Here is a 13,523-nt window from a genome sequence, read left to right on the forward strand (position 1 = left end):
CTGGGCCTCTGTCCTCCCCTCTCTCTGGGTCTCACCCTTCCCCCGGGGGATCTGCCCCCTCCCTCTGGGTCTCTGTGTCCCTTTCTCTGGGTCTCTGCTCCCCCCACCGGGTCTCTGCCCCACCCTCTCTGGGTCTCTGTCCCTCTCTCAGGATGTCTGCCTTAGTCCCTACCTTCAGCTTGGACTGGATTTCCCTCGATTTCCTTCGGGCCAAAACCTGGATATGACTAGAGACCTGGAGGAATCACAGAGTAGATTCAGGCCCAATCGCTGCCCCTTGCATTCACTGCCCGCCCCCCCAAGTGCCCCACTGAACTTCTGGAACATGAACGCTGACAAACACACATGCTAGCAGTCTCCAGAGCATACACACACAGATGTGTCCATACAGGCTTTTCTTTCCAGGAACTCGCTAACACCACAGCCTTTCCCCAGACCCGTCAAATCCGGGCTTCCTTCCCCTTTCTTATTCTTCTCTCCTTGACTGCTTTTGTCTCTCTGACTCTTTGGTTCTAACACAACCACTAGGAAAACTATCCCCAAATCGAGCACACACAGACACGCCAAAAGTACATGAACCAGCTCCTCTTTGAACCTGAACTCCTGCCCACACTAGGATGGCCCTAAGAGGACAGGCCCACCCCAGGCAGAAGCCCACATGGCAGTTCTGAGACCTGTTTGCGAGTTCGTGTCTTCCCCGTTCTCAGTTTGATGTAGCGGGCAATCAGTTCATTCCGACCTAAAGATTCAAAGATGGAACAGAGTTAGACCTTCAGCAGAACTTCCCAACAAAGAGTATACCAGGGAAGAACAGAGAAGCAATAGTTCCCAAAGATCTGCAGCAGCTGGGGTGGGGTCTCCTCAGATATATGAGAGTCAGATAGCTATGGTTCAAATTCCAGCTCACCACATCCTAGCTCTGTGGACTAAGCAAATCACTTAACCTTTCTGTGCCTCAGTTTCCTCCCCTGTGCAAATGATGATGCTAGCTCCTACCACAGAGTCGTGGCAAGGACATAATATATCTTTACCTATAGAGTACTTAGCGCTCCATAAATGCAGGTTATTGCCATTAATCAGTGGGGGCCAGGGCAAAAGGCAGAGGGTGACTCACCATACATCTTGCCTTCATCAGACAGGATTATCTTCCGGCGGCCACAGGGTGGGTAGATGGCCAGGGCCTCCTGGAAGCTCTGCTCAATGTCTGGGCTCCAGACACCTTCTGCATCTGGGCCCCCGTCTCCCCCAGCCCCCTCGCTGCCACCAGTGCCCTCCTCACTGCCTTCCTCACTGCCCGTCCAGCCGCTGCCATCGTCCAGGGGGGCCCCAGCCCGGGGTTCTCCCATCTGGGCCTGAAGGAACACAATGGCTCAGCAAGCTTCCCTCAAACCCCCCACCACTCCGTGAAGGACTGAAAACTATGAGGGCTGGGAATCTGAGGGAGGAAGGGCCGGGAGCCTGGACTCCTGGGTCTGAGAGAGGAGGGGCTGGGGGCCTGGATTCCTGGGTACGAGGGAGGAAGGGCTGGGGCCTGGACTCTTGGCTCTGAGGCAGGAGGGGCTGGGGGCCTGGACTCCTGGATTTCTGGGAAAGCTTAGGGTAGAAGTGTTCTCCTCTGAGTGTCCAGAGAAACTTGGATTGTGACGAAGTCTGAATCCCCCAGAGAAATGCCCAGGGTCCATGAGGGCTAAAAGTTTGGGTATGGATTACTGGTTTTAAAGGAGACCGAATTCTGGAGCCAGTTGGAGGGAAGGAGGGTGTGGGTGAAGCCCTCCCAGCCCCACCCCAAGAACAGGTGCTAGAATGAGCAGCAGCTGCTAGACGAGCAGGAAGCCGGGGCAGGCTCAAGTAAGACTGAGGAGAGATGAGAGAGAGGGGTGCTGAGACTCAGAAAGAGAGGACAGAGACCAGAGAGATAGGGAGACACAGACCCAGAGAGACAGGGAGACACAGGCCCAGAGAGGGGGACAGAGTCCCAGAGAGAGGCCGACAGAAACCAAGAAAGAGCAGGGACAGAGACTCAGGGCAGCAACTGAGGCCCGGACCAGGAAAGACTCACAGAACCACAGGCTGGGGGGGCAGGGGCGCCCTGCCATCAGGAGAGCCAGAACAAAGGGCCCAGGCGTCCCCTCCCCCAGCTTCCCACAACCCCCATCAGGGGAGGGGCTGGCCGGCAAGGGCGACTCCCCTCCGGCCCCCGGCCCCGCCCCTCTCCTCCCTTCCCCTCCCCCTGCGCCGTGGGCTCGGATCCAACTCAAGTTCCCAGTGACTTTCCGGAGGCCGGGAACAGGGAAAACTTTTTCCAATACAGTCAGATCCCGCCTCCCTAGAGGCTCCACGACGTCCCCAGCTTTCCCAGGACCCCAGGGTCCAGGTCCCCACTGCCCTCCTCCCTCGAACGCCGGCAGACAAAGACCCCAGGCCAACCCCAGTGGCGCTGCGGCGTTCAGGACCCCCGTAGGCCAAAATCTCAGCCCAGCCCTCCCTCATGTGGCCAGACAAAGGGACGGTGGAGTCAGGCAAGAGAGGTTCCCCCTAATTTCCCGCCCCAGGCTCCAAACCTCCGAAGAGTCCAGGCTCAAGATCCAGAAAGCCCCGTAGCCCTCCCCCGGCCACCCGGAGGCCCTCCTCTCTCCATAAGGGGGACCAGATGCCCACAAATTATATACCGGGTCCTTCTCACTCCAAACTGACACCGCCACAGACACTCGCACACCCCCGCGCCCCGCCGGAGCCCTCCGCCCTCACCCAGTCCCCGCGCACTCCCAAGGCCAGACCCATCCACAAGCACCCTAACTCCGGCGAAAGTTCCCACTGCTCACTGAGGCTCGGTCACGAGCGCACACTCGGGCCCCTCGGCAAAAAGAGGGCGGCGAGCAGTTCACAGATGGTCCCCAAACACACACCTCACCTCATCACGAGTAACTTCCCACCCCAACTCACACACCCCAAAGCGAGATCCCCGACTCCCGCCGGCGCCTTCCTACCTCCCGGCCTGGGGCTGGGGAGCCGCGGGCGGGCGGGGCGCAGCGAGGGAGAAAGTTGCCGGGAGCTTTGTTTGGGAAAAGTGGGAGGGACTGGAGGGGGGGCGGGCCCCGGTGGTGAGCAGCGGGAAGAGGGATCCGACCGTGACAGTTTGGGGGAGGATTTTTGCTCTGGGGGAGAAGACTCTCTGGGGTCTGGTGGGATGCTCGGGTCGCTGGGAAAGGAGGGGCTTGGGGGGTTGGGACTGCAGGTCTTAGGGAAGAGGTTGATGGCCGCCGGGAAACCCGGGTCTGAGGGAGTAGGGCATGGGGGCTGGGACTCCTGGGTCAGGTGGAGGAGGGGGCTGGACACGTGGGCTCCCAAATCTGAGAGAGGAGGGGGCTGGGGGCCTGAACTCCTACCCTCTAGTGTTTGTGTGTTGTGGGTGTGGAAGGGATACGAACACAAAGAATCTTTGCTGTTCAGCCCCAATTATATTTTTGAGGATTGGGGTATAGGGATGGGTTTTGACTGATTCTTATGAAAGCACGGTTTCCTCACCAGAGTTAAGAGTGGTGGGCAAGACCACCTGGAGTTTACCGGAGGCCCTTGCATTCACATCACTAGTGGACGGGAGGTGGCAGCTGTCCTAGGACAGGGAGAGAGCTTCAGTGCCCGAGGAGAGAAGAGGGTTTAGGGCCTGGTCCCTTAAAGATGAAGGACTAGACGTTCAAAATCACGACACTAGAGGGGGCTGGTATCCCGACTTTGGGTCCTGAAGAAGAGGAGCCTGATTCCGGGTTTCTTGGAAGATAGAACACGGGACTGGATTTAGGCTTTGCGAAGAGAACGGGGCTTTTTAGAACGGGAAAACAAGAAGAGACACGGAGAAAGGCTCAGAGACAGAGTGGGCCAACGAGTGGGAGACTCCGGCGTCTCCCGAGCCGGGGAATAGAACTATGGGCGCTGGAGGATAGTTCTGGGACACATAGGCGTGGCCCAAGAGCGGGGGCGTGGCTCTAAGTCAAGGGGCGTTGCCATCTGCGATTGGTGCGGACTCCGACGCGAGCGACAACCGACGGGGGCGTGGTCTGGCTGGCAATGTGGGCGTGGCCAGGGGAACGAGGGGTGGGGTTAACGAAGAATCGGGGGCGTGGCCCGTTCTCAAGGGCGTGGTCATGGAATAGAGGCCCGATTCACGGGTGAGGATAGCAGGAAGGGGCGTGGTCAGATCGTGGGGGCGTGGCTAGAGCTCGAGACGCGTATCCAACGCTCCAGTTATCGGGCTCAAGTCCAGAACTGTTGGGATTTAACAGTCCGCGGACTCCCGGAGTCTCGGAGTCCGGTGACTGGACTGTGGTCTGGCGTAAGGTCGGAGCCCAGAACAAGGAGCGGGGTGTGGAGGAAGGTGAGGAGTGAGATCTTGGTGTGAATGTAGACGGCAGTGAGAAATGAGATCAGTGTATGAAGCAGAACCCAGAAGAGCCCGGCCTGGGAGGATGGGGGAGCCTGCCGGATGGAGGGTGTGGAGGTAGAAGAAAAGGGGAGCGGGGGAGAAATAGGCATGGCGTGGGAGTTGCCAGGACTGGGGACGCGGCCTGAGCCGGTAGCTGGAGAGGGCTGACTTGGGTGGAAGTAGGGCCTTGATGGGTGTGGGGGCTCTGACCTCTGCCCTTGCCACAGCCCCCCACCTACTCCCGCAATGAGGCATCTGCTAGTCCTGCTGCTGCTGCTTCCCTCTACCCTGGTGCCCCCCTCCACTGCAGCCCCTATCTGGGATGCTGTCGACCAGGAGAACTCCTCCGGTTTTCTAGGACTCCAGAGCCTACTCCGAGACTTCAGGCATTTTCTCCTGAAAGTAAGCGATGGTGGGGATTGGAGGGAAGAAGAGATACAGAGAAGAGAGGGAGACAGGGCGGGAGATGGGTCAGGGCCAGGCAGGTGTCAGGCCCAGACAACCACAGAGGGAGTCAGAGGGCCAGAGAGACAGGACAACAGGGGGGCCCCAAGAGATAGGAAGAGAGGGAAGGTCACAGGCAAGGACATGGGACAGAGACAAGAGACTGGAGAAAGAGAGCGAGGCCAGGTGAGGTGACTCACGCCTGTAATCCCAACACTTTGGAAGGCCGAGGGGAGAGGGTTGCTTGAACCCAGGAGTTCAAGACCAACCTAGCAACATAGCGAGAACTTGTCTCTACAAAAAAATTCAAAAAATTAGCCAGACATGGTGGCACACATCTGTAGTCCCAGCTCCTTAGGAGACTGAGACAGAAGGATCACCTGAGCCCACCAGGTCAAGGCTGCAGTGAGCTATGATCATACCACTGCACTCCAGCCTGGACGACAGAGCGAGACCCAGACTCAAAAAGAAGAGAGAGAGAGAGAGAGGCAAGAGGAAAGAGATATGGGGACAGAGACCACAGGACAGATGAGGGATAGGAATAGTAAGGCAATGGGACAGAGACCAGAGACAGAATAGATGGAGGGGAGATGAAAGCCCTAAGAGATTAGGCCCTAAGCGTCAGAGGACAGAGAGAAAAAGGCATAGGCAGGCAATGGGGCAAGGCCTTGGCGGCTTCCTGGCAGGGCTGCAGATGTCCTGGGTAGAAGTGAGGTTTAGCAGCTCACCAGTCCCTCCTCCATCCCCAGAATGACCTGCTGCGAAGCATGGACAACTTCTTCAAGGCCTCCATGGACTTCCAGAGCCTTCCCCAGAACTACCACCGAGAAGAGAACCAGGCACACCAACTGGGGAACAATACCATCTCCAGCCACCTCCAGATCCACAAGGTGCCCATGCAGGGAAACTCCTCCCAGATCCCTCAGTCCCTCGCGCTGCAGTATCTGCCAGGAGGGAGGAGGGCAGAGGAGGAACACGGGCTTGCTCTCACACTCATCCAATCCTCACAGGTGACTGACAACAAGACAGGGGAGATGCTGATCTACAAGAAGTTGGTGGCATCCATCGAGCCAGCAGAGGGGAGATCAGAGGGTGACTGGAAGGTTAGGACATGCCTGCCCTCACAGAGTCTAGGCCCCAGTTTTTTCTGTAGTTTAGGAAGAGAAGTGGATCCTCCCACTCACGCTGGGTGGAACTACCTCCGTCTGGGCCTCAGATTTGTCATCTGTCAAAAGGGACAAACCAACTCTCAGAAGTGAGGGTTACAAACTCAGAATACATCCCCAAAGAGTGCCAAAGTGTTTTTATGAGCACCGAAGTGTTTTATAAACCAAGAAGTGCTTTCACTTCCAAATGCTTGGTAAGCTTCACCCCATAAGCTTTAAAATGTGTTTTTATGTCCAAGTAAGTGCTCTGTAAATCTCAGGGTGTTTTAATCTATCCCAAAGCTCTCACTAAACCTCTCCCATGTCAACTTCAAAATATGATTTTCTCTTTTTTTTTGAGTCAGAATCTTACTCTGTCATCCAGGCTGGAGTGCAGTGGCATGCTCATGGTTAACGCAGCCTCGACCTCCTGGGCTCCTGCGATCCTTCCACCTCAGCCTTCCAAGTACCTGGAACTACAGGCGTGTGCCACCACACTCAGTTAATTTTTTGACTTATTGTAGAAACACAGTCTCACCAAGTTGCCCAGGCTGGTCTTGAACCCCTAAGCTCAGGCAATCCTCTCACCTTCACCTCCCAAAGTGCTGGGATTACAGGCATGAACTACTGCACCCAGCCAAAATGTGATTTTTTAAATTCCAAAAGTGCTTTATGGACTCCTATTGCTTTGTGTATCTCACCTTTTGTCAATGTCTACAAATGATATCAGTCACAACGTGTTTGAAAATATAATTTTTAATCCTGAAAATGTTTTAAGAATCCTAAAGTGTTTGGTAAAGCCATATGGTTTCCACATACACCCACCCAGTTTTTTATTTTAAAAATTTCAAACTTACAGATGAGTGTTTTTTGTTGTTGTTGTTATTGTTTGCTTGAGTCGAAGTCTCACTCTGTCGCCCAGGCTGGAGTGCAGTGGCACGCTCATAACCACCACAACCTCAACCTGCTGGGCTCCAGCAATCCTTCCGCCTCGGCCTTCCACGTAGCTGGAGCTACAGGCATGCACTACCATACCTGGCTAATTTTGGGGTTTATTGTAGAGACGAGGTCTCATGATGTTGCCCAGGCTGGTCTCAAACCCCCGGGCTCAGGCAGTCCTCTCACCTTCTCCTCTCAAAGTGCTGAGATTATAGGCTTGAGCCACCATGCCTGGCACAAGTGTTTTTTGTTTGTTTATTTTATTGTTGGTTTATAGAAATGCGTCTGTCTTTTGCACATTTATTTTATACCCTGAGACTTTGCCAAAGACGAGTGTTTTTTAATAACACAATCAATATGCCTATTCTCTTCTGTGAACCAAAGCTTCTCAACCTTGGCACCACTGGCATTTGGGACTGGATAATCTTCTGTTGTGGGGGCTGACCTGTGCACTGTAGGGTGTTTGGCATCATCCCTGGGCTCTACCCACTAGACGGAAGTAGCATTCCCTACCCCCACTCGTTGTGATACCTAAAAATGTCTCCAGACTTCAGTTGAGAACCCCTGGCCTAGATTTACCACTTGTTAGCATCTTCCAGATTTTATCTATTTTTACTTTTGTATTTCTGAACCATATGGCAACAACTTGCTGACATCATAACACTTCACCCCTGAATACGTCAGCAGAATCTCTTCTACCACAAGACCACAATACCATTTTCACACCCAAGAAAATGTTGCCATCCAACTGTTATCTCTGGCCAGGCATGGTGGCTCATGCTGTCATCTCAGCACATTGGCAGGCTGAGATGGGAGGATTGCTTGAGCACAGGAATTTGAGACCAACCTTTCGAGTTCAAGAAGACTGAAAAAAAAAGAAAAAAAGAAAGAGATCAACTTAGGCAACATACACCAGCCTCGGCAACATAATGAGTCCTCATCTCTACAAAAATGATCGCAAAATTAGCTGGGACTGGTGGTGCGCTCCTATAGTCCCAGTTACTAGGGAAGCTGAGGCAGAAGGATTACCAGAGCCTAGGAGGTTGAGGCTGCGGTGAGCCATGATCATGCCACTGCACTCCAGCTTGGGCAACAAAGTGAGACCCTGACTCAAAAATAAAACTAAAAAAAAACAAACCCAGCTATATTTGTTTGCCAAGGCTGATGTTACAAGGTATCACAAACTGAATTACTCAAATAACAGAGGTATATTGTCTCAGGGCTCTGGAGGGTAGTTGCTCAAGATCAGGGTGTCAGCAGGGCTGATTTCCTTTTGAGGGCTGTGAGAATCTGTTCCAGGTCCCTGTCCTGGCTCCTGGTGGTTTGCTGGCCATCTTTGGGTTCTCTCATTGTAGAGGCATCACCCTGATCTCTGCCTTCATCTTTATATGATGTTTATTTATTTATTTTATTTTTTTGAGTGTCTGTCGCCCAGGCTGGAGTGCAGTGGCATGATCACGGTTCACTGCAGCCTTGACTTCTTTGACTCAGGACATCCTCCTGCCTCTCCCTTCCAAGTAGCTGGGACTATAGGCACACACCACCACACTCAGCTAGTTTTTTTTTTTTACTTTTTGTAGAGTTGAGGGCTTGCTATGTTGCCTAGGCTGGTCTCAAACTCCTGAGCTCAAGCAATCCTCCTCCCTTGGCCTCCCAAAGTGCTGGGATTCCAGGCATGAACCATCATACCCAGCCTTCACATGGTTTTGTTTTTTGGGTTTTTTTGAGTTGGAGTCTCATTCTGTCACCCAGGCTGGAGTGCAGTGGCACACTCCTGACCACCGCAGCCTCGACCTGCTGGGCTCTGGCGATCCTTCCAAGTAGCTAGAACTACAGGCACGCGCTACCTGTAAGCCTCAGCCTTCCAAGTAGCTAGAACTACAGACGTGCGCTACCACGCCTAGCTAGTTTTTGATTTATTATAGAGACGAGGTCTCACCAAGTTGCCCGGGCGGGTCACGAACCTTCACATGGTTTTTAAATCTGCAATGATCCTAGTTCCAAATAAGGTCACATTCTGGGGTACTGGAGGTTAGGACTTCATGAACTCGGGGAGGATGCAATTCAACCTATAACAGCCTCCTACTGGACTTCTCAGACCTCCACTTGTTAAAAGACACACTGATTCAGCAGGTCTGGGTGGGGTGGGGACCCTCAATTTGCACACCTAACAACAGCAGCCTGCACTTTGAATTGTAAGGACCAAATAGATACTCAGTCCATATTCAAATTTCCTCCCTCAACTCAGAGCTGTCCTTGAAAGTTTATTTTATTTTTGATCCAGAGTAAATCAAAGATCAACAGTGCATTTATGCTCATGATTGTTTAGTAAACCCAAGAACTTTTAGTCCCAAAGTGCTTTGTACATTTCAGACTGCTGCTTTCTAAACCTCAGAGAGTATTTAATTCCAAAGTGCTTTGTAATCCCAGCAGGCATATAATCCCCAAAGTGCTCTGTCACTCCTCCCTTTGAAACTCCTGGAATGTATTTTTATTTGAGTTGGAATCTCACTCTGTCACCCAGGCTGGAGTGCAGTGGCACCCTCACGGCCACCCCAGTGTCAACCTGCTGGGCTCCAGCGATCCTTCCCCTCAGCCTTCCAAGTAGCCAGAACCAGCTAATTTTTGATTTAAAGACCAAGTTGCCTGGGCTGATCTCAAACCCGGGGCACAGGCAATCCACTCAGCTCGGCCTCCCAAAGTGCTGGGATTACAGGCTGAGCCACCGAGCCAAGCCCAGAACGTATTTTCATTCCCAAAGTATTCTATAGATCTCAGAGCATTTTTAATCCTAAAGTGTTTGTAAACTCAAGTGCTTTGTTGTTGTTGTTGTTTGAGTCAGGGTCTCACTCTGTTGCCTAGACTGGAGTACAGTGGCATAGTCATGGCTCACTGCAGCCTCTACTTCCTAAACTCAGGCAGTCCTTCCATCTCAGCCTCCCACCTAGCTAATTTTTTTTTTTTTTTTGTAGAGACAAGATCTCACCATGTTGCTTAGTCTTGTCTTGAACTCCTGGACTCAAGCAGACCTCCCGCCTCGGCCTCCCAAAGGCATGAGCCACTGTGCCTAGCCAAAGTGCTCTATAAACCTCAAAGAGGACTTTTTAGACCCCCAAGTATCCTGTCCACTGTGAAGTGGGTTGAATGGACCAGTGGGGACTGAGCGTCCTAAGGTTGCTGTTTAGAGTGCGAGAGGTTCTTCTTGTTCCTACTCCCCAGGTACCCAAGAAGGAAGAGAAGGAGACCCTGGTGCCCACTGGAAAGGCCAAGGCCATGGACAGCTTCCACTCAGAACTCCATCCCACCCCCCGGGTGGCCTTCTGGATCATGAAACTGCCTCAGCAGAGGTCCCACCAGGATGCCCCGGAAGGCAGCCACTGGCTTAGTGAGAAGCGACACCGCCTGCAGGCCATCCGGGATGGGCTCCGGGAGGGGACCCAGGAGGGCATCCTTGAAGAGGGGACCCAGGGCTCCCGCCGCTCCAGGCTGCCTACCCGCAAGACCCACTTCCTGTACATCTTCAGACCCTTCCAGCGGCTGTAGGGGTGGGGACTGGCAGCACTCACCCTGTACCCCCCACCCAGCCCTGTCCCAAGCACCACATGGAAATAAAACTTTATTTTGTTTCTAGTAACACCATCTCCTTTCGGGATCTGTCCCCAAGCCGCTGCCAGTCAGTACATGGCAGGTTCCAGATCCTGCCCTGATTATGACAGGGCCAGCTCTTGGCTAAATCTCCAGGCTCTGTTTTCTCATTCAGACACTGTGTGTCTTCTGATTGAATGACTCTGACACCGCCAGCCCCATCTGTCCACTCGGTCCCCGACCCTGCCAGCTTCAACCCTGTGTGCCCTCCCAGCCCCCAACCCTTTCACCCCAACCCTGCCTGTCTGACCACTTGGCCCCTGTGTTTATATCCTATGACTGCCAGAATAAGCGACAACAAACGGGGCAATTTAAACCAACACAAATGTGTTGTCTCACAGAAATCCAGGATGGCTCTGCTGGTCCTCGACTGTGGGTTTCATAAGGCCAAAATCAAGGTGTCAGCCAGCTGGGCTCTCCCTGAGAAGCTCTGAGAAGCAGCTGCTTCCAAACTCATTCAGTTTTTGACTGGCTTGTCAGCTGGGGGGCTGGGCCCTTAGCTCCCAGAGGTCTCTCTCCAGTTCTCACAGGGGGGACCCCACACCTCAGAGCCAGGAATCCAAGCTCACACTCTCTGACTTCCCTTTTTTTTTTTTTTTTTTTTTGAGTTGGAGTCTCACTCTGTCGCCCAGACTGGAGTGCAGTGGCCGCTCCCGGCCACCGCAGCCTCACCTGCTGGGCTCCAGCGATCCTTCCGCCTCAGCCTTCCGAGTAGCCGGAACTACGTGCGCTACTGCACCCGGCTGATTTTTTTTATTTATTGTAGAGATGAGGTCTCGCCTGCCCAGGCGGGTCTCGAACCCTCAGACTCAGGCAATCCACTCACCTCAGCCTCCCAAAGGTGCGGGATTACAGGCTGAGCCACCGAGCCCGGCGACTTCCCTTTTTGTCCCATCTCCATTCCACCTCCTCTTCCTCTTCTGGCAGACAGTTCTCTGTTTTTAAGGGCTCATGGGATGAGAGCAGACCCACCTGGACAATACATTCACAGATTCCAGGAATTCAAAGGTGGGCATCTTTGGGGGACCATTATCCAGCCTACCTCAGGTCCTGATCTTGTCATCTCCAGCCCTGACCCTGTCACATCTCTGCCCACCCGTCTTCACTCTCGTCTTTTATCATCTAATTCTCTGCTCTCATCCTACATGCTGACTCCATCTCCGACTTACTGTTTTTCTCTCTGTCCTTCCATGCCCATCGCCTCAGACTCCATCTCTACCAGGCGTGACGCCTCTCAGCCAAACTGGAAGCTCACAGACCCCGTCTTTGGTGGTCTGCCCAGAGCACCTCCTGTCCCCCCCCCCAGACCCCTCCCTCCTGACCCACCATGGAGAAAGTTGATCTGGGCCTCTCCAGTGCTGAGTCCCATCGGGGACTCAGACACAGCACAAGCTTTCTTCCTTGAAGCCTAGGCTCAGAGTTGAATCATGCCACAGACAGACTCGCACACTGGGGAACCCAGAAATGCATGGACACAAATAAAAGTGAACTTTCTTTTGAAAAAACATTTACATTCCTTTTTTAAATTTTTTTTGACGTCAGAGTCTCACTCTGTTGCCCTGGCTGGAGTGCAGTGTCATGGACATACCCACCACAGCCTCAGCCTGCTGGGCTCAGGCGATCTTTCTGCCTCAGCCTTCCAAGTAGGTGAGACTACAGATGCATGCCACAGCACCTGAAAGAAGTTCGACACCAGTAATGACTCCACACCCGGCCAGGACCAAGAGATTTATTAAAGTGGCGGTTACAAGGGAAAAAGGGAAAGGGTCTGTGGAGAGAGAGGAAGTGGGAGAGAGGTGGGGAGAGAGCTGCAGAGAGGGGGAGAGAGAGAGAGAGAGGGAGAGAGAGAGAGAGAGAGAGAGAGAGAGACTGAGAGAGACTGAGACTGAGAGAGAGTCAAGAAAGTCACGGGGAGAGGGCTGTATTTATCAGCCTGACAGGGGCCGGAAGGAGCCATGCCATGAGTAGGGTGGGGCCAATGCCGTGTTATGGTCCTATTGGACTTAGGGCCTTTGTCGTCTGGTGTGTCGGTGCCATTTTGGGAGCCGCCCCTCTGGTCGCTTCCTGCACCCTTCATTCCCACCTTTTCTGTTTTTTATGGGGAGGGGCGTCGTTACTTTTTCTGGCTACTTCCTGATGGTTGGGGGCATTGTGGGGGTAAGGTGGTGGAAGGGTGCAGAACCAGCCAGAGCAGGGCCCAAAGGTAGGTGCTGAAGGTGTAGATTTCCGCAGGTGAGAGTTCCATGAAGGTTCCTTGTAAGTGTAGGACAGCGACTTGTTCCGGTCAGTCTTCCAGTGGGTCCGAGGGCGGTAGTAACCAGCTGTCTTGGAGTAGACTGTGGAGGTAAATAGAGAACCTGGAAGAGAGCATATCTAAAAGAAAAGTTAGGTGCTGATATACTTTTATAACAATTGATGTGCTAGAGAGTGAAGTCCAGGTTATTTTGTCCCTCATCCTATACTGAACAGTAATCCTTGTGCCTGGAAGGAGATTTTAAAGTTTGTTAGCAATTTGGCAATGTTGTTAGTGAAATTAATTTACCTGGCCTTTAGGCAATTTAGAAGGGAGTGGGGTAGGTGTGGTTTTTGGAGCTTGCTGCTTATCTCACTTTAGAGACTGAATTAAGATCTTGAAGAGTTTAAGTAGCAAAGTTTTCAAAAGCATGTTATAACACAAAATCACAGTAGTTATTGTAAAAGTTACTTATTTAGCCAAAATGATAGTCCAACCATTTTGAAAAGAAAAAACCTCGCTCTTTTATACAAAGACAGTGGGGGGGAGGGCTAATTAAACCTTTTCGGTAACCTCGAGTGTTTACAGAATTTCTTTTACTTCTTTTCACAAATTTTCACCTACTATGTTCGACATACTTATACCATTTTTTGACATGCTCATACCATTTTTTGACATGTTTAAACCTTCTATTTTT

General features: G+C 52.6%; 2 protein-coding genes across 6 annotated transcripts in view; one reads left to right on the forward strand and one right to left on the reverse strand.

Annotated features, from left to right (window-relative positions):
- The window catches only part of TEAD2 (TEA domain transcription factor 2), a 17,378-nt gene extending 14,306 nt beyond the window's left edge, over positions 1-3,072 (reverse strand). The window contains exons 1-4 of one of the 4 annotated variants that reach the window (XM_008064180.1): positions 2,948-3,072; positions 1,115-1,352; positions 675-739; positions 173-235 (exon numbers count right to left, since the gene is read on the reverse strand). In XM_008064180.1, coding sequence (XP_008062371.1) covers positions 173-235; positions 675-739; positions 1,115-1,346 — 360 coding nt within the window. In that variant the 5' untranslated portion in view covers positions 1,347-1,352; positions 2,948-3,072. Of the gene's footprint in view, positions 1-172; positions 236-674; positions 740-1,114; positions 1,353-1,997; positions 2,149-2,947 lie in introns of those variants that run through there. The other 3 variants (XM_008064182.1, XM_021715602.1, XM_008064181.2) reach the window with 3 other exon arrangements.
- DKKL1 (dickkopf like acrosomal protein 1) overlaps positions 1-10,582 on the forward strand; it is a 12,018-nt gene extending 1,436 nt beyond the window's left edge. The window contains exons 2-5 of one of the 2 annotated variants that reach the window (XM_008064178.1): positions 4,648-4,822; positions 5,614-5,754; positions 5,875-5,967; positions 10,168-10,582. In XM_008064178.1, the coding sequence (XP_008062369.1) occupies positions 4,648-4,822; positions 5,614-5,754; positions 5,875-5,967; positions 10,168-10,491 (733 nt within the window). In that variant the 3' untranslated portion in view covers positions 10,492-10,582. The remainder of the gene's footprint in view (positions 1-4,647; positions 4,823-5,613; positions 5,755-5,874; positions 5,968-10,167) is intronic. The other variant, XM_008064179.1, reaches the window with a different exon arrangement.
- The last annotated feature ends 2,941 nt before the right edge of the window (positions 10,583-13,523 follow it).

The sequence above is a fragment of the Carlito syrichta genome, unplaced genomic scaffold (assembly GCF_000164805.1).
Source record: "Carlito syrichta isolate Samal-C Ts95f unplaced genomic scaffold, Tarsius_syrichta-2.0.1 Scaffold307218, whole genome shotgun sequence".
Lineage (NCBI taxonomy): Eukaryota > Metazoa > Chordata > Mammalia > Primates > Tarsiidae > Carlito > Carlito syrichta.